This window comes from Thunnus maccoyii, chromosome 17, assembly GCF_910596095.1.
Source record: "Thunnus maccoyii chromosome 17, fThuMac1.1, whole genome shotgun sequence".
Taxonomy (NCBI): Eukaryota; Metazoa; Chordata; class Actinopteri; order Scombriformes; family Scombridae; genus Thunnus; species Thunnus maccoyii.
The window spans coordinates 9,373,543-9,394,922 of record NC_056549.1 but is presented as its reverse complement, the minus strand read 5'-3'; the positions used below and the strand labels follow the sequence as shown (position 1 = coordinate 9,394,922).

The 21,380-nt window shown below is 43.2% G+C and overlaps 1 protein-coding gene across 2 annotated transcripts in view; it reads right to left on the bottom strand.

The window, feature by feature from the left end:
• Positions 1 to 21,380, bottom strand: part of ches1 (checkpoint suppressor 1) — a 59,085-nt gene that overhangs the window by 31,624 nt on the left and 6,081 nt on the right. Inside the window, exons 1-2 of one of the 2 annotated variants that reach the window (XM_042390797.1) lie at positions 3,467 to 3,645; positions 1,737 to 2,336 (exon numbers count right to left, since the gene is read on the bottom strand). In XM_042390797.1, the coding sequence (XP_042246731.1) occupies positions 1,737 to 2,318 (582 nt within the window). In that variant the 5' untranslated portion in view covers positions 2,319 to 2,336; positions 3,467 to 3,645. Of the gene's footprint in view, positions 1 to 1,736; positions 2,337 to 3,466; positions 3,646 to 21,380 lie in introns of those variants that run through there. The other variant, XM_042390796.1, reaches the window with a different exon arrangement.

Here is a 21,380-nt window from a genome sequence, read left to right as displayed (position 1 = left end):
TCTTTAATGGAGTAAAATCTGGATGGGAAAGCCAGTATAAAAGACTGTATCAAGACTTAAATCAAAAGCGAAATGCTGTTCCCACTGGGGAAGCGCAGAACGTCAGAGTGAAAGAGAACTATGAAAGCAGAGATCATCAACTATTGATAAGGCCGAATCTGGTACAGCTGTAGACAAAATACAGAATATGTTTGACTTCAAGTTGGATATGCCTGCAAACCGCTGATAACTGTCTGGGTGTGAAATAAGTTATAACCACACATGATAGAGCGAATAATGGGGCCCGTATTTACCATGTGGCTGCAGTATTATTACGCCATATAAGTATTCTGAATATGATTGATGAAAAATCATTAAAAATTGTTTACACTGGGGCTGGTCTAGGGTGTCACTCCTCCATTCGAAAGGGGCATACACAAAACTTTTTTTAATTAAAAATTACACCAGAATAACACTACTTTTTCATTCCATTGACAGCACTACATAGTAGATAAATGTACACACTCAGAATATAGACACTCAAAAATGGCAGAGGGTAAATATGATGTCTGTAGTGACATATAACTAATGTTGTTTTCAATCACACCGAAGAATAGATAACTTCTACAAAATTATAGAATCATATGAATAAGTTCACCACTCTCGACGTGGCCTAACGATGTCAATGACAAATATTTTACTCTTCTTCTGACAACTTCAGAGTTCATGTGTACATAGAAAAACAGATCAATAAGCTCAGATAATGTGCTTCATTACTGGAATATTTAAAATTGCTTAATAATCATTATCAAAATATTTTAAAAAAAGCTTTAACTGTAGTTTGAAAAGTAGTAAAAATAGCGACGACTGCTTTAGTCTCCGCTTTGGCTACAGAGCTAATGTTAGCTAACGTAATCTCATATACCAACAGAACAAACCTGAATATGACAGGAGAACTAAGATGATCTTAAAATATTGCTGTAATGTTCTTAAATGTATAACTGAGGTATTCCGACTATTAGTTCGCAGGTGCTAGCGCGTCATGTTGGTCGGTGTTTGCGACTGCGATGTAGCCTGAATGTACGCGCCTGGAAACCGATGCGCGTAGACAGTTTACACCAGGTCAGGTTTATCTTCTCTTCACTCTGCAGGTCTTTTTGTTTGATGGCAAAAAGATACACTCGCTATCTTTGAAAATTCTAAAATGATACAGAGTGACAATCCAACTTTGGCTGAGTGTACAGGCATCAAAATACATATTTATCAGATAACAAGCAAACTATTTGACTTTGTACTTTGGCTAAATCACGAAATTAACATTAAGTGACTATAATAGCTGATAAAATCTGAAAATGTGATGCCTGCTAACAGTATTCACTCTGCCCTTGATTTTAAGGGAACATTAAGGACATAAGCTAAATGTAAAAATGCAAATGTTAAACCTAATGTTTAACATTGGCTGCTTAGGTTAATACATGTATTAACCTAAGCAGCCATAAGAGAACTTATATAAAATAAAATGCTGCCTATAATGAGTTCCTTTCCTCATTTCCTGAATAGATCAGTAAACATTATTAATCAAGAATAAGTAAAGGAGCCGAAGAACAGTGAAGAAGAACCGGACCGTATTTTCAATGTCAACTTTCAAAAACAATGGAGACACTGCAAACAATACTCAAAAGTGTTGACGTTTGATACACAGCTGACAAGCTTGAAGGAAAGTCATTATTATCCAACACAACTGCTGATGTCTTTACCTGACTCCGGTCTTTATCCACCTTCTTGAAGCACTTGTTAAGCGACAGATTGTGGCGCACTGAGTTCTTCCAGCCCGTGGGGGCGCTTGCAAAGTAAGGGAAGTGCTCGAGAATCCAGCCGTAGATATCCTTCACCGGCAGCCGTTTGTTTGGCGCGTCCTCGATGGCCATAAAGATCAGGCAGCTGAAGGAGTACGGTGGTTTTCTGTTGGCACCCGCTGCCAAGTCGTACGCTGAGTGTGCATCACCGAGCAGGGGGTCGTCCGGGGATGGTGACGAGGAGGAGGGCGAGCGGGGGTGCTGACCGTCGGGGTCCTGTAGGGGGGAGACGCTACGCAGCCCTGAGTGGCTGAAGCTGTTAAGGAGGTCTGTGCTCTCGTGGAGCCAGGAGAGGCTGGTGAGCTCCTCGTCCTCGGCCTTGGAGAAAGAGGCGGAAAGGGACAGGGAGAGGTCAGCCGCCTCGGCTTCGGATGCTGCCGTGGCGGCGTCCCCCTGCCGGTACGGCGGGCTCATGCCCTGCGAGGCACTGGCTCCACTACTGGGGCTCTGGGCCTTCTTACTGGGGGGCATGGTGGGTCCCATCCAGCCCAGGGCTCACTCCTGGAGAGGGAGACAGCAGAGAGAGAGGAGATAGAGCGCCAGGAGGAAGGGGGAGGACAAGAGGGGAAGGAGAGGATAAAAGGAAAAGCAGAGAAAAGAAACGAGGTCAGCTTATGAAATTCAGTTGGCTTCTCACATGAAGCCTTCATTTTTGTTAAAGGCCAAAGGGTGGAGACATGCAACAAGATTTTGACCACATTCCCAATTAGGCTGTGTTAGATCTGAGGGGAAAAGTATACATCATCATTTTTCTCTGAGGCTTTCTATCCAATTCTGACTGGGATGGCAAATTTAGTGCTTCGTTGGTTGAGGAAATCTTGCCTTGTATAACTACCCTCTAATTACCAGCGTACCAGGAAAGTATTGACATTACATGAGGTTGCTGTCATAACACATGAATATTGTTAAAGGTCTAATAGTTGCAGGGTCACAGCAGCTATGCCGGTGCTTTAAAATCTCTTCAGCGGGGTAGAATTTAATCATCAAGGTTGGAACAATGGATGAGTGCAGGAAAATAACTTCAACTCCTGGATTCACAGCATCACCATAGTCAGTTTCTCTGCAGGATATCTATCACCACAGATGTCCACGATTGGGACATTTGCCAAGAAAAGAAAAGAAACAAATTAGAGTGAGTTCAAACCATCCCAATCCTAATCAGACCATTATTCTACTAACATAAGAGCAATGCTGTGCTCGTTAGACAGAGGCAGAGTGTGGTAATTGAAGGGGAGCGGGCTTGAGTATCACACCACAATCAGAAGGCTCACAACCGGGCCTTTGATTGTCCTCTAGCACAGACAGCTGTGGGAAGGACCTAGCCAGTAGCTACAGCAAAATGTAATCTGCCCCACTCACCCTGTGAACATGTTTCAGAGTCTGGACACACACATACACATGCACACGTGCTCACACGCAAACACACACATACACGAGAGAAAACATGAACTTGAAATTTGCATGCGCGCACACACACACACACGATTTCTAGGCAAAGAAGCGCACACATAAACAAACACTGGTACGAAAACGTGGCGAAACTAAAAGCATGCACACATATATATGAAAGCGCACACACACACACACACACACACACACACACACACACACACACACACACACACACACACCAGAGAGCAGTGCCATTAGGACATGGGGATTAAGTCCAGATATGTTCTGGCTGGCCCCTGTGTTGTGCGATCGCTCTCTAATCCAAGGTGATCATCGGCCGATCTGTCCCCTCACTCTGCGTGATTGACTGACAGCTGTCACCCATGGCAACCCGCTGTGCCGTGACAACTGTCAGTTCGCTACAGCTCCGGCCGCCGTGTCACCATGGCAACAGAGCAAAACAACTCCTCTCTGGTTCTACCGCTTTTCTCTCTTTTTTTTTTTTTCTCCTTCCCCTTCGCTCCTCTGTGTCTGTCGCTCTTCCACATATCTCCCCGTCTCCCTTTTTTTTTTTTTCCACTTTACCAGCGCCGATAACTCTGCTTAACAGTGTTGATAGGCTGTAGTGGAAGGACTGAGCTAAATATAGAATTGTGATGTATAGCTGCTGCGCTGTTGCTCCACGTATAGTCAGCCAGCCTATAGTCACCCCGCTGCTCCATCCGACTCTCTCCGCGGCGGAGGGGAAAACGCTCGGCGGAGCCTGGGTGTCTTTGATCTCCTCTCTCCTCTCTTTTCACTTCTCACGCTTTCTGACAGCACGCACGCTCATTCAACAAGCTGTACCTGTCTGAGGTACAGCGTTGTTGCACCAATATTGACATTGAGCATAATGAATTCAAATTGCCCCGGTGACGATAATGCCGTAGCTGAAAATAGTGAGCGCATAATCAAAGGGATGGGCGAGGTGGAAAGGGTGTTTGACAAGCTTTTCAAGGTGTGTGTGTGTGTGTGTGTGTGTGTGTGTGTGTGTATTTATGCATGTGTTTGACAGGTGTGTGTTTGTCTTGGGAAGGAAGTAAGGGCATTGTAGTGACATTGTTCCTGGTAGGAGTCCACTGGAATGCAGTGATGGCTCTGAAGCTCTCTTTCTCTCCATCTCCTCTTCCTCCTCCTTGTTATGTTGCCATAGCGGCAAGGGGGCCATGAAACATTACGGCTGACAGTAAAGTCATCTCATTTTACTGTTGCTATGACAACAAACTCCTCACTGTTGGTTGGGGCCAGCGCGAGCTGCCGCCCAAGCCTCGTGCCTGAGTGTGTGTGTGTGTGTGTATAAGTGGATGCATGTGTGTGTGTACATTTATGTGTGTGTGTGTGTGTGTGTGTGTGTGTGTGTGTGTGTGCCACCATGTTTCCCATGGGCTCTCATAAAGCTTAACACACTTGCTCAGCTTTAAACAAACTTTCATGCAACTTCTACAGCAAGCCCCCTCAGGACCAACTGCTAAAGGACAAAGGCAGATATCGCTCCAGTTCAGACTAAATGATGCCTGCTGTGTGTGTGTGTGTGTGTGTGTGTGTGTGTGAATGCGTTCGAGTGTGTGTGAAAAGCATCCTCACATTTGTTTGACAGATGGGACTGTGCTATTCTCTCTGTCTTCTTCATTCTCTGGATCTCTTTTGTGTTTGCATGCTTTGTTTTGATTTGTGTTCGTCTCTGTTTGGCATGTCCACATTTGGCTTAGCTTGTGCATGTGTTTTTTTCCCCCTGCGTTTGTGTGTGTGTGTGTGTGTGTGTGTGTGCATCAGACTGTAAGTGCGCTCTCTCTGACTATCTGTCTATAAGTAAACTTTCCATGTTAATTGTCTGCGCATACCGATGCAGTTTAAAGCAGCTGTGATCTGTAAGGTGTGTTTCTGTTCTCACCGTGAGCCTGGCGCCACGCCAGTCCTGTTTGCACTCTCTAATCTGAGAACACGGACCCTTAAACGACACCATTCAAATAGAATAAATGGTTTTCTCGGTTTGAAAACACCACTCTTGAACAACTGGTGGTTGGTGGTACACTTAAGTCAGACTATTACTATTATTATGCTGCAATGAATATAGATTCCATAAGAGGTAACGAAGGCTGAAATGACTGTGGCAACTGTGTTGAACTTCCTCAGACTCTGCAAATGGAATAAACCCTCTAAGTAGTCTTTCTGACAAAAAAATACAATCTTCAACAACTTTTATAATCACTTCATTTCATTTAACAAAACAATAGGTACTTAAGGGCCACTTAGAAGCCTTTTCTGAAGCTTTCAACCATATAACATGGTCTTCATCAGCGGGTGGAGTTCTCTCAGTTGTCATGGGGACGGATATGTTGTCAAGTGATGGTTTTATCCATAGCACATAGGGTTGCCTTAAAAGATAACTAGTAACTTTTAGCCACAAGCCGTGAGCTTAATTTAACAACTGAGCAAACTCCATCTGCTGATAAAGACGACGTGACTGAGTTGAAAGTCCCCAAAAAAAGCTAGTAAGAGGCTCTTGAGTTGGGATTGTTTTGTCAAATTAGTATTTTCAATGTCAACAATGAGCTCTTATGCCTAATTGTTTTTTTGATGGAGCTCTTGTGGCTTCATAAATTTAGCAAATTAATGGAAAAATAAAAAGCAAAATCAATAAATAACCATTAGCTGGAGCCTTAAATGGCAACCAGAACCCAAAAATGTCCTTTCTGTTTGCTCTAAGGTTCTGGATTCTTCCTAAATTTTGTGGCCCAGTTTCCACCCCAGTCTTCTAAAAAAAGTAAACTAGAAATCTAAATCTGAGCTAAATTGTTTTGGAGCAGTTATGTTTTTTTGCCAGGGATTGGTTGTCACCGGATGTCTGACAAGATATTGACAAACCCGAAAGGTCCTCACCCTCAGCCTCAGCCGTATCGAGCCTCACCTATAACAACGGTGCGCCATTAAAAGCAAAACATTTTAAAAATCAATAACCTCTGTTGTTGCTGTCTCGTCTAATAATAAAATATAATAAAAGGGGGGGTGAGACACTGTGCTTTTTTAAATTTAAGAGCTAGGAGTGCACCAATTGACACGATCGCTGATAAGAAGTTTTAATAGACGCTCTTTTGGCAATCAACCATTAAATTTCAATGAGATGAGGACTTTGATTTTGATGTTTTAAAGATGACCAAAAAAAAAAAAAAAAGAGAAACCAGAAAATGTGCTCATTTTGAAGAATGTTATTGACCTTGATGCAATCCTGCTGACCTCAGCTCAGCTCGCAGCCCCTCTGAAGCCTTTATAACCGGAGGCAGAGGCCACCAGTGTTTACACCGAGGGGAGAAGGTTAACAAACTCCTCTGAGAGCGAGAGAGAGGGTGTAGACTAATTCCTATGCTCTAATTGACAGCGTAATCATCTTACACTGCATTCATGCTCTCTCCGATACTAGTCTAAATCACATGCCACATTTACGTAATCCTCAGAAGATCTCCATTCCCTGCTGGCAGCTTTTTTCTGTCTGACTCGCGAGCGCTTTGTGTGCCGACGCCAGAAGAAACATTTCAATAATGTACTTCATTTCATTGTCTTGAGCTGGAGTCTGGATCCTGCCTGCTGCAATATTAGCCAAACTGACTCTCAGTGAAAGTTACAGAAGCCCCAAAACCACATCAATGCAGGAATATTAAAATAAAACCAAGATGGGCTTATGACATGCTGTCAGCAGCACATTTATGGGGCCTCTGCGGACTGACGCGACTATTAAAACTTTGTCAGTTTGATCGCGGCTCATGACATATGTTGCATGTCACATCCTCCTGCTCCTCGCTTTTCCTGTCAGTCTTCACTACGCAGCCCAATAAAACCAGTGCCATGAAAATAATCCCCCCCCCCCTTCCCACACCCCACCCTAACCCAGAATGGAATAGTAATAGTAGTGTAGGAGATAGCGGCGAAGAATGGAATAGTAGCTGGTAGGAGTTATTACTTTGCAGAGGGGTGAGCTGAACCTTGTGGCTCCTCTGGCCACAGTGATAAAGCAGAGAGTCAGATGCACCGAGGCAAAACTAATCTGGAGTTTTGATGACAAAAGGACGACCTTTATCCCTCCTACACATGCGCTGGATGGGTGGAAAGGGAGAGGAAGACCAACAGAGAGAAAGAGAAAATGAGAACTCTCTCGGAGACTGGAAAATAATAACTTCTGCTACATATATGTCAACACAGGTTGTATGAAGCCTTGTGATGTTCTCCGTTTTCAGTCCATGAAATTGCAACCCCCGCCTCCCCCCCCACCCCTCATCTCCTCCATCTGTATTTCCTGCTTTTCCCTGACGACAAATATCAGGGATCCGGAGGGCTTTATGGAAGGAGAGCAGGACCAATCACATCCTGTAAGGTCTGGATGTGTCTTCTTTTTATGTCCTCCATAGCAGCAAAGAGTTATGGAATAGAGGTCAGGGGTCAGGGTGTCCCAGAGGACTGCTACTGACCCTTCGGTCCCGGCCGCTGCTCTCAGCTGCCTGGCAACTCACACGGTCACACACGCCTGCATAAACATGCGCGCCTCCGGAAATACACAAGGATACACACACTTTCTTTTCCTCTGAGGACTGGTTTACACAAGCAAAGCAGACATTCAAAAACTAAACCTTAAGAGTCTTTTTTCAAATATCCACCAGTGTGTGTGCACAGTTTAATAGCGCCGGATGATCAGTTGATTAATCAAATTTACAACAATTTTTATAATGATGTACGCAGTTATTTTCTCTTTTTTTGCAGCCAACTGCTATTGAGTTTTTCATTTAATTTCATTTTCACCGATTTGAGATGCTCTGACTTCCTTCAATAAAGACATTTTAACTCAGGAACTGTTCTACTTTATAGAAAATTAGCCCTTTTTTCCCCAGTTTTAAGCCATTTGGCAGCTGTGTGTGTTGAAACATTTGTATTATATTGTTTCCATTCTGTGAAACTGACAGTTAATGAAAAAAAAAAAAAAAGTACATTAACTGATGATTTTCTGCTTTTTAAAACTATATTGTCTATTTTAGGGGCATTTCTTCCTCCTCAGTTACAAATATCACACCATATTGTAGATAATTTGCTTGCTACTGTATATATTGTGAAATGCAGATTTTACGCAAAATACGGTGACACTATTGTCTCATAATTCTCCCTGTGATTTCCATCCCTAATCAATTAATCGTGAAGGTCTAAAATGTCAAACATTCACTTGTTCCAGCTTCTCAAATATGAGGATTTGCAGCTTTTCTTTGGTTTTACATCATTATAACTGAATGACTTTGGGTTTTGTGCAGCTGATCAGACAAAACAAGCAATCTGAAGATGCCACCTTGGGCTCTGGGAAATTGAGATTTGCATTTTTTTTTTTTTACTCTTTTCAATATTTTATAGTCAATTCAATGATTAATTGGTTAATCAGGAAATAATTCAGCCTCAGTATAATAATCTGCTGTATATGCATCAATCTAAGAGGACAAGACATGTTATAGGAAACTACTGGAGATGTAAGTTTTGTAATAAAGTCGAAAATGAGGCGTAGCACTAATGTGAGCGGTTAAAAAAAACAACTTAATTATTGATGTAAATGATAAACATACTGTCAGTAAGAAAAGTTAGAATTCAGAGCCTGTTCTGTTAGAGTATTAAACATTACCCCATCTGTCAATTGGCAAACCCACTAAGCAGATAATAAGCACATAATATACTGTATATTTAGGGGAACTGAGCCCCAGAACTTTCAAATTGAAAAATGATAGCACCAAACACATCAATGAGGCCACTGCTTATGCTGAAAGAACAACACTATACTGCTTTGTTAAAAAAAATAAAATAAAAAAAAGGACAATTCAACTATATTAGAGGCAACAGCTCAGATAGGACACGTGTAATGTATGGTGGAAGAAAATCAAATATTGCCAGTGAATAATTCAAGACGACACACACACACACAGCCTCCGTCCTGCAAAGTAGGCTAACCAACAAAACAAACAGACATTTGCATCAGGCAAACACAGAGTAAGTTTGGTATGATTCATCAGCAGCCAGCGATCATGAAGTCACGCTCACCCTCGCTCTCTGAGGATGGCGAACAATCAGACTCAGACATACGCACACATATACACACACACACACACACACACAAAAGTAAACTGAGGTTGCGAATGTGGACGCTTGAAGGTGACTTGTGTGTGTGTGTGTGTGTGTGTGTGTGTGTGTGTGTGTGTGTGTGTGTGTGTGCAGCCCGGAGGTCCCTTGGTGGAGTGGGTTGGACTGACTGCGACAGTCAGGTCAAGCTTAAAAAAAGCCCCGGCCCAGGGCTCTAGACTTCCATGGTAATGGCTATGACACGCCACGGGCCCACATGCAATCACACGTTCGTGCACGCTCGCTCGCTCGCTCGCTCTCTCGCTCACTTGGTCGGCCCATTCTGTTCTCATTCACTCAGTCCGAGCCGAGTCAGTGTACCCTCCAAAGTTACACGAGGCTAAAGAATCTCATACGTTCAGGTAGAGGATTTGTCATTTTTAAGCTGGTGCTGATCATTGCTTTTGCTGGTTAAGATGACAAGTGTAGCCAATAGCAGATTATGTATTATAATTTACATTACTGCTGTAAAGTAACTTGCTGAAAGGCCGTTATGATACCTGGCTGTCTGGTTAATGTGCTGTCTTACAGGCAGAGTCTCTACCAGGCCAAAGATCATCAGCTAAAGGAAGAAACAGCACGTCCTGAAACCACTTTACGACCTTGGGTGGACCTTTTGTTTTGCTGATCGACAAAACCAACAGAGTGGTGAGTCTTCTACAGTGAGACAGTCAGCTTGCGTCAGATGCATCATATCAGTGTTAATAGTTGACTAATTAAACTTTTATATACCTTGCATACCATAAAATAATAAAATAATCATTTAAGCTTATGAAACTTAAAGGAATAGTTTTGGACATTTTGGGGGAAAAACACTGCACTTTCTGTCAGTATAGAGTTCAGCAATAGCATGTTGTATCTCGTATGTTTAATCTGTACATAACCAAAAATTTAAACTTTAGTTTTAGGGAAAAATGACATGCTTACATGTTATGTGCTCATTAGGGTTGCCAGGCAACCAGCTGAGACACCGTGCAGAAATGCAAGGGCAGAAGGATAAATTGCTGTTAGTCAGGAAATAGTTACACCACCACGTCACTCCCCCTTAAACCTCAAATTGGTCACGTTGTTTCCTTTTGTGTACGGAATAGTCAAATGAGATTCAGTGTATTGATTAGTAAGCTTTAGAGGTGATTTTTTTTTTAACTTTGGAGAGACCCTTGCAAGCCATTTCCCCCCCTTCTTCCATGCTAAACTTATGCTAAGCTAGGCTAATAGCTCTCACTCAATATTTAACACACAGACATGAGAGAGGTATCAATCTTCTTTGTTTAACTCTCAGAGAGAAATAAGCAAATGTGCAAATAAGCACATTTCCCATAAAACTAATTGAATTGGTACTTTCAGTATTCAGAGTAAGTAGTTCATAAAATATAAGGTGTAAGGCCAAAGTAAGGAAGTTACATCTGTTAGTAAGTTATTTTTTTAACTTATTTTACTTGCAAAGAAAGGTTGAAGTTCATTGGGCAGATTGTGCTGAATTCAGATTTGATGAGATGCTACTGAATCCTAGATGCCAACAATAACAGTAGCGTTGATTAAAGATAGCACTCCCTATCTCCCTGTTGCCACCTTTTCCTCCTCTCCTCCTCCTCCGAGCCCTCCCTCCTTCGCCCGGTCCCTCCCTCACTCCCTCTAAGGCCTCCCTGTCTTTTCTCTTCGACAGTGAGCAGGTCCCTGTTGGCGCTCTGTGCTCTTTTACAATATTGTGGGAAAGGAGAGAGGGACCGAGTGAGAGAGAGAGAGTGAGAAAAAGAGAGAGAGAGAGGGAGACTGCCAGAAACACTATACGATATCAAAGCGGCCAGTGCACAGCCAACAGAGTTTTGATAGCGGGGCAGGGAGGGGTTGCGGGTCAGAGAAACGTGAGGAGAAAAGCTTGGTGAACTGTTTAAAGAGGGGAGCACGATCTATCGGGATCCCCACATTGAGGGGGAGAGAGTGGGGTGGATGAAGCTTTGAGGTAGTGAGTGTTTTTCAGCTGGATGTCCTGCAGTCAAAAAAAAAAAAAAAAAAAAAAAAAAAAAAAAAGCAGCTCTCTGTGTCTGTCTGTCTCCCTCTTTCTCTTTCCCCTCTGGCTTTTCCACTTATCTTTAACAAACAGCAGCTCAGGCTCTCAGCCACTGGCCGACAGTTTGTCCCAACAACAAAAAACCATGGCAACAACCACTGGAAGAGCCTGTCCAGTTCCAAAGGTCCGCCCCTCTCTGGCTTCTCCAACTCGCTCTGCTCTTTGTGCTTTTTTTTTTTTGCAAATTTGGCTGAAATTGTAGATTGGAATCAATAAGCAAATGACCTAAAAACTTGGTGGTGAAAGAAGTTTGTGATCAAGAAACCGAACGGCCTCATTTTTTGAGAAAGCAGATAAGGACTTAAGATTGTATTAGATCAACCTTTGGCGGACAAAGTGTGCAAAAAAAGAAAGCAAAAAAAAAATGTGTTTGAGATGAGAAAGTGCACAGGAATTTAACAGAAGTGAGAAAAGAGAAGGACAAGCGAGTGAGGCAGCAGTTTGTCAGTAGCCTATACAGTCCTCTCCGGCCTGTCTTTGCTGACGATACGTGCTGTACGGGCTTCTGCTGATGATACAACTCTTGCTTACATCCTTCACTCCTCCCTCCCACTCCTACAAGCTGTTTTTAACACCGCACAAGATACCTTATGTCAACTCAAACGTGTTCTGAATGCTGACAAAACAAAATTCAGGATGTTTACAAATTCATAAACAGGCCAAAGAAGGGGGAAATTGATATGAGGAATCATATTAGTATGGGAGTTTAAAATGCTTTTTTCTTCATGCGGCGAGTTTTAGCACCTTGCTGTGAAGTTAATATGGATGCTTTTAGCTAAATAAATAATATATTACAGGCGGATTTTACTTACTACTGACCTTTTTTTTTTTAGATATCTGAATATCTGTACAATCCCAACAGAGGAACCATGCATAAACTCCACATGTAAACACATTTCCTAACTGAAATATAGTTGAAGCTTACAGGTCAAATTTTTATTTTGTCCAAAAACCTGCAAAACTAATGACATTCTCATCAGCTTCACCTGTATTTAGTGCTAATTAGCATATGTTAACATGCTCAAAAGCATGCTGATGTTAGCATTTAACACAAAGCACCACTGTGCATAGGTGCATGTTCACAAAGCAGCTAGTGTGGCTAGTGGAGGGGGTTAACAACATGCAACAAAGGTCCCCAGCTGGACTCGAACCAGAAATGATACATGGTAAGTGTCTCCAGCACCAGGACAACCCCAGAGTCAACTTAAAAGTTCACTAGAAGATGCACTAAAATGAGTATGGATGGATTAAGCAAGTCTGACAAAAATAAACCAGGACAGGATGCTCATTGTGGAGACACTGCTCATCTCAACCAAGTTCCAAATCTCTACAATTTAGTTTTGATGCTGCCGAAGCTGAATGGGGAAAAAAAATGGCAACCTGGAAAATAGGAAAAACTTTTGCAATGGAGTAAGTGGGCTAAAATGCAAGAAAGGTTTGACCTTTTAAAGCTGTAATCAAGTTTTATTTTAAGCACAAGTCGTGATTTTTTCCTTTTGCTGAGACAGAATGGATTCTGCTTTTTGATTATGTTCTTGTTTCATATTCACACACCTTCTTGTCTTAGCCTCTGTAGCGCTGATCTGTATTACTGACTGTAACACTGACTCTCATCAGTGTCACCTTCTATGCACAAGCTGACAGGCTGACGGAGCGTCCACTGCTCAACTTATTCCCTGCTACAGGTTTATATATATATATATATTATATAAGGGCATGCTGGGTCAGCTGTTCAGTATTTTCTTACATCTCTTAAAAAAGCAGGTGGAAAAATGAGTGTTTGCTGTCCCAGGATTTGTTTTTGTTATCTGTCCCTGAGGTCAGAGCTGAATTGGGGAAAAAAGTACCTTTATGTACTCTGCTCCCTCTTCATGGAACTGGCTGCAAAATTATTTAAAGCTGAAATCCCTTTCGGTGAGTTTACATGGTTAATGATGGTTCTTGTGGCAGACTCAATAAGGAGCTGTCTTTCCTTTGTTTAGTCAAGATTTAAATAGGTTTGGCAATGAGCCTGCTGGTTCGACGCTGAAGTGTTGCCTATTGGAGTGCTTATAAAGTAGTCTCTCGGCTATGTGACTTTGATTGTGTTTTGCTTTTTCTTTTCTTTTTTTTACATTGTGTGTTTTTCTGTCGGAGACTTTTATGTTTGTCTGAATGCTGCATCTTGGCTGGCCTCTCTTGATGGAAGAGGTTTTTAATCTCTGAAGCTGCCCAGTTGAAATAAAGGTTAAATAACATTTGGACACAAGCTCATCTTCACATTAACGACATTGCTTCTCAGTCTGCCCACACTCAGTTTCATTCATCTTATAAAATAATAATAAAAAAAAATGATATGTTTCCACTCACACCCTCTCTCTTGTATTTTCTAATCAGCTGATACAAAGGATATGAGTGAACAAGAAAGAGGATGACCGCCAGTGCAACTGACAGGAGTGGACAAGGAAGAAAGAAAGAGTGAGGGGGCGTAAAAGAGAGAGGGTAGTTATATCCTAGGGTCATTAGCAGCATTTCAAAGTCACCCCGTCTTTCAGCGTATGCTGTTTGACAGGCCCTGCCAACAGAATTAGGGATGAGGGATGATGGTGCCGTGATTAGACGTGTAACTCAGGGGAAAGACAGGGCCTGATCCATAGTTACAGTACGCACACACACACACACTCGCGTACATCCGCGCCGTAGAGAGGAACGGATCACGGAGAAAAAGGGAAAGTGGATGAGAGATGTGATAACCGCAGTCTTAAGATGTGGTCAGTCATTGATTAGATAGCCCCCCAACCCCTTCCATTTCAATGTACTGACCTGATGCTAGTCGGCCTGATAAACACGGCGAGCTCCCCTGGCTCCCCCTATGAGTGAATTGAATTCCCAAATTACCAGGCTTAAGATAACATACCTGGCTAAATTGCCGCTCTTTATAAGTCTCAGATCTCTTTGTAGATATTCATCAAAGGCTGTTCACTCCTGATGCGGAGAACACAGGAGATGGGGAACAGGAGAACAACACACAATGTGGTTCATATTAAGGCCTCTGATCTTCTATCTCGAGTCCCTCGTTTTCCGCTACATTCCTTTAGCCAGGGGTGATGTGTGGGAGAAGAAGGGGGGGTGGGTGGGGGGGGGGGGGCTGGCATCCTCTCTGCCATCTGCTAATTCCCTCTACACATAATCATCAGTAAAATTGGTTTGAGCCATTGTTTTCTCACAAAGAGAGCCAACACAAACCTTTGCGATCCTTGAGCGTTGCACATCATCCAGAATCTACACCTCTTCACTGCACTCAAGAGTTCAAACTATTTGAATTTTAAGCCAGCTGATATTTTAAAGTACGTCCAATCTGGCTACAGCTGATCAAGAAGCTTAAGCGTGGAGAAACATTTCACAATCTACATCGTTGAGATTCCAGAGAAATAGAAAAAATCACATTACGGATTTAAAGTAAAATAGTTCTTGTAAACACAGCTTTTATAATAACTCTGAAGTGAAGTGCAGCTCAGACCACTGATCATGTGCAGACAACCTTATGTTAACCCTCTCCATATCTGTCTCTGAAGGGGGGGCGTGCCTGTAAACAGTCATGAAATGAATGTCAACAAGATAGAGTTGCTCATCAAGAGACCCTGGTTGGGACTTACCTTATCTCAAACTTTACATGATTCACTGTCTGTGTGAACAAGTTTTAGATAAAATACTTAATTCTATAAACAAAACAGCAATTAAGTCGAGTGGGGTTAGAATCCCCCCCTCCCCCCCCAAAAAAAGACAAGCAGCTATGAGGATTTCGTCTCTGTTTTCAGAATCAAAGCTTCTCTGTAAAGTCTCCAGTTTGCACCAACATTCAGCATTCAATCCAGGAGAGATATCCCACGTAAACTTACAAATTCTTCCACTGACAGCGTTCACGCTGGACCATAATGCAATGTAGTCAATACAAGACATGACGCCTTTAAAGGGTGCAGCACGCTTTTTCTTGACTGGAAAAAGAAATCCTGCTGTAACTGCAGCTGAAAATCAACAAGTTAAGGCACATTCTGAGTACGGGTGGAGAGGGAGGGAGGGAGCTGGGGGTATGCTGGGGCATTCTGGGAAATGTAGGAGAACACTTAAGATGACGAGAGAGTTTGAGGGAAGGTGGATATAACAACAAAAAAAAAGGCGCTGCTTATTCACAAAATAACAGAACGTGTCGGACGTCCCGGCTGGATGATTTACAGCAGCGTAGGAGCAGCTGAGGGTGGAATTTTTTTCCTGAGGCAGGGCGTTCCACTCTTACACCGAACGGCAAGGGAAACTCCAAGCGTTCACACTTGCACGCGCACAAAACGTTGCATTGCATTCTTTCATTGCCGATACGCACGAGACGCGACGAAAAAACCCCGCGCACGTTTGCAATGTGTTCACGCGTACGTGCACTTGTTCTCCCTTTTTCTCTCCTTCCCCCTTTTGCTCTTTTACAGCGGTTTCCGGCGCACACTTTCTGCCTCTCATGGTACATTCAGAGCATGAACACCCGGAGTCAGCAAGTCTGGACACAGCTGCTGAATATTCAGCCCTGTGCTCCCCTCTTCCTCTCTCACCCTCTCTCTGCCTTTTCCTTTTATCACTCTCCCACCTTAAACTCTTCTTATTTCTCCCCTCTCTCTCTCTCTCTCTCTCTCTCTAGTCTTACTCCACTTCTATTCCTCCGTCTCCCTCTGTAGCTCTCTCCACAGCTCCGCCGCTGCCTCTGCTCTCTGTGCTCCACTTTCATTAAGGGGCTCTCCTCTGATAGCCCTTCATATAACACTTAATCATCATAACAATGAGAGCACTCTCTCTCCCCGACGCATCACCTCGAGGGGCTGGTCCTGAAGATCCTCCGCTAACTGATGTCATTACCTGCCGGGCTCCTGATTGGCTCGGGCAGGCGCGAGGAGAGCCCGCCCCAGGTGTTTGACGGAGGGCTCGGTGGGAGCATGCAGGTCGGACAGGCCAAGGACATTCCTCTTATGGAGAGGAGCGGAGAAAATGCACACACACACACACACACACACAGGCGCTCTCGTCCTATGTGTGCGCACACACATGTATGCGGCCACAAAGGCTCTTGCCGGGAAGCAGAAGACAAGGCGTGTTTGGTTTTGCAGTCAAGAGAGAGATGAATAAGACTATTGAATAAGGGGGAGGGAGGTTTGAATAACAGTATTTTACATGAATGGATCTTCAGGGAAATGACTCCGCTCTCTATTTTCAGCTGCGATTTGACAACAGGGTTGAGTGTTTGTGTGTGAGAGAGTGTGTGTGTAGAGTGTGTGTGTGTGTGTGTGTGTGTGTGTGTGTGTGTGTGTGTGTGTGGGGGGGGGGGGGGGGGGTGGGATTTTGGCTGATTGACTCTATGCCGCTATCATGCTGTGGAAGTGACAGTGTGCCATATTATGTTGTTGTGGGTTTGTGCATAGATGAACAGTGACGGCGGCTTCACGCGGACATGAACGCATACAAACAAATCTGCACACACACACACACACACACACACACACACACTCATCCAAACCACAGTGAAATCACAGCTGTTCTCAGTTGCTATGCGGCAGTCTCACCATCGTCTCAGATAACACACACATACATACACACACACACGCGCGCACACACACACACATGCAAGTGTGAGACGGGGACAGTAACACCAGACTTGGCAGGGTCGGAAGGTCACAGGGGTATTGTGGCAAAGTTGCCTAGCAACAAACGCACCGCACATACAGTTTCCCGTGTGATCTCCTATGTGCACCCCCGACCACATTTGAATGTAGTTATGATGAATATGTTGACAGTCGATGATTATTTTGCACCTGGCTCTCGATGTTTGTCGAGATATGTGTCGAGCGCGCTGGTGCTTCATAATAGCCCACAATAAATCTTGCACCATTGTTAGCACTCCTCAGTGAAACCAAAGGGTACAGTTAGCGACATACTAGCTTGTTAGTTTACAGCTACTGTTGGGTAAAAGAAGAACACATAAACTCATGTTTTATGTTCTGCGTTTCTGTTTAAATGTCTTACAAGCCGAATTAAGTGCACAAATTAGGTGGAAACTTATCACAAGTCCTTTTTAAGCTTGAAACCAGCAATAGAAAACAACATTGAACACCAAAAGCAAGCCCCTGCCACACTAGGTCACATTCCCTTTCCTTGAGAGTCACATTGTTCCTTACTTATTATTCTAATTTATATCTGTTTTTACCAATATTGTCTCTTGAGGCTTGCCATACTCCGGCACCTCTGTACAGCGAGCCACTGTTACCGCTGTTAACACAGAATAACAGGAAAGACTTACAAAAATATGTTTCACCAGGACCGCAGGTAGTGTAACTCAGATCATCTGTGTAGTGAATTCTTTATAGGTTATCAGTGGAACGAGGCTCCTGTCCTCACTACCTCCATCCCTCTGCGCACAACGCTGTGTCAAAACATAAACAGTGAGCCGTAAACTGCCAGCTGGGAGGGAAATTTGGGGCTTTCCCGAAGCTGAATTTTTTGGTAAACTACACCTGTCTAACCAACCTAAATGGTAAATTCAGGCTGCTACACACCCTGTTACACAAATGATATAGATTTGCTAGAATAAAACTTGTGTTGAATGTGATTACAATTTGAAAACTAACACTGAAATGCTCCGACGCAGCAGCTAGTGAGCACACTGTCTGTTTAAAGGTGCACACCACCAGTTTTACATATTAAAATCAGTTTACTTGTCATGTGGAGTATTACTCAGTGTATCTTCTGTGACTCTGGGGGGGGGAGAGCTCTCTAAAGTCTGACAAAACAAACCCTGATGTCATCAGAGTTATCTTGACTCGAGCTATGAGATAACAAATGTTTCACATAAAGCCTGAGTTACAAACCGGAGGTGTGGGATTTGAACCACGACGGCGTTTACAAGGCAAGAAGGGTCAAACAAAGAGACGCTATCGAGCTGCATGATGGGAAGTGTAGGATTCAGTGTTTTTTTACAGTTTGAACCATACTAAAGACTAAAAATCAGGATATCTCAGCCTCTGCTGTAATGCTATTAACGATTCTTTTTTATCCGTCTCTTGGAAACTTTATGAAAGTGCAATACTAAACTGTTAACTTCAGTAAATTCAGTATCCCTTTGAGTAAAAAACATGAGATCTTTTGATTTTTTTTTATTCTTTTGGTATCCTCTAGAATAAATGTAAACATGAGATACTACCACATCATATAAATTATGCACAGCTCTTTAAATAGTTTACCTCTTTTGCAGCTGTTAATATGCAAAATAATCGTACAGTGTAGCAATAATGATTTGATGTTGTGTTCAAGCATATTGTTTCCCTGGTTTATAATAAACTTTTCTGCAAGGTGTATACTATATTTCAGCTTCAGAGTTACTTGTAACAACATCAGAACAGTCAGTTTGACATTTTCTCATACGTGCATGCACACCGATCCACATTCAATGCAAGTGAGTCATTTGATATATTAAACCAAATGACAAAGCCTTAATAATATTTCCTATAAAACAATAAAACTAACGAACTACATTTGTACTGCACTGCTCCATACAAAAGCACTGCTCTGTGCTCCGAAACCATCATAAAAAAATCAATAAAAGAGACATTTAAAAATCCAGTTAAAAGCAGTGGCCTCTGTTTTTTTTACCTTTCGTACTTTAGTTAGTGATGTCACATGTCAGCCCCTCAGCCTTCTCCGTCTTTGCCGTCTCTTTCCACTGTGTGCAGTGGAACAAAGCAGAGATGGCAAGAGAAACATATCTTTAAAAAGAAACTGCACAGTGTTGTGGAATAATTTGGAAAACTGTCACAGAGAGCGAATCCTATCTCGGAGAATGCCAGTCACACACACACACACGCACGCACGCACACACACATATACACACAAGCTTACAAGCATGAACACACACACACACACACACACACTCATGCACAAGCACTTTGGTGTTTACATCATATGAGAAGGTATTTTTTCCCCTCACACTGCCAGGGAACAGGCCCACGCATGGACACACAGACGCTGACTAAGGCCCTAAGACTCCTGGGGGGGTGAGGGGTGTATCTATGTGTGTGTGTGTGTGTGTGTGTGTGTGTGTGTGTGCATGCATATGTATATAATTACTGTATTTGTGTATGTGTGACTAACTGTAACTTGTTAAAGTGAACACGGGACATCATTTGGCCTGCATCTATGATGTATTTGTCCTGTTCTGGTTTAAAAAGTGGATTTTGTGGTTGTGTGTGTGTGTGTGTTTGTGTTTGTGTAGTGGTATCAAATCACCCTGTTCAGTGTTAAGCTGTTGTGTGGTTAGTGGAATGTACAGTAGACTGTTTGTGGTTTGGCCTTAGCATGGCTGAGCTAATGCTAATCAGTTTATTAGGAAAATCTGCATATTTTGTGTTTGTGCAAGTGTGTGTTTTTAAACCATGCGCATTAGTAGTGTATGTGTGTGTGCGTGTGTGTGTGTGTGTGTGTGCATCTACTCAGTTCATAAACTGTTCCGTCACAGTGTGGTGTGATTTCCCTTCGGTTTGGGGTTTGAGGTTAGAGAGAGAAAAAGTGGGAGAGGACGGCGGAAAGACAAAGTGTGGTTGTGCGTCTTTGTGTGTGTGTGTATGTGTGTGTGTGTGTGTGTGTGTATCCAGGTCTGTTAAATGCTCCCAGTTCTCCCATCCAACACTGGCTGATGGCTGATGTTCAGAGCTTCAACCGCAACGCTTGGAGAACACAACAGGCGGCCTATTCAACCCGAGACACAAATAGAGCACTCTTTCTCCGCTTTAAAACCCGTAGCTCAATCGGCGAGCTAAAAACAGATATTTTTTGTCGAGAGCTGAAAAAAGGCCGACCACCAAATCACTCCTCTTTCTCCATGACGCTGTGTTTTCTTTAGCTAAAAATAAGAACTGGCACGTAGAGTATCTGTGGAGATGACCCGGCATCATCTCAGTCCTCCTTTCATTCACTGCCTGCCTGCGATTGTTGCTGCTTCTCGGGATGAGAATCGACTAAAAGGTCAGACGGTCACAGACGGAGGGCAACCAGGCGATGGAGTTACCAGTTGCGAGACACTGGGGTATCCATTTCAAACAGAAGCCGCTCTCAGGAGGTAGCAACAGACTACAACAGCGTGTGTGTGTGTGTGTGTGTTTGTGTTACAGGAGCATCTTTAAATGCCTCATGTTGAAGAAGAACGTCACATAAAGAACAATAAAGTATCTATTAGCTGTGGAGTCTTTCCACTTTAAGAGAAGGGAAGAGGGGACAAGAGAGGGAGGAGTAAACACATTATATAAATCAGATGGTTCCTGAGGTCATTTTTGTCTCCACACACGATTATGCATGCCAACACACACACACACACAACGTGTATGGCTGCATCCACTTATGACATCACTGTAGCTAGCCAGAAAGACAGGAGAGTAAGAGAGAGCCAAGCTGACGTCATCCCATTCACTCAATGTCAATTACGTAATCACGGGGTCCAACGCCTGCAGGACAGACATGCTGTGTGTGTTTTTTTTTTTTTTTTGTGATTGCATGCAGGGCAAGAACACATAATTGCAATCTCATGTGTGAGAGGAGACATAAAATGAGGCATGCTGATGACATCATTAGCGGGAGGCGGCCTGGCGTGAGCGTGGTGGCTGTGACACGGTGAGAGAGTGTTTGGGTAGAAGAGGAGGAGACAGAGCGTGCCGAACAGACCCGGCTCGAGGAGTTATGCAACGCAAATCCAAACTCAACAGACAAGAAAGGGCCTTTTTTTCCTCCCCTGTGTGTGTGTGTGTGTGTGTACAGTGTATACACAATGTGAGTGTGTGTGTGTGTCTTAAGTGACTTTTCTGTAGCACTCTGACTTGAGGCAAAAACACACAAGCACTCAAGCA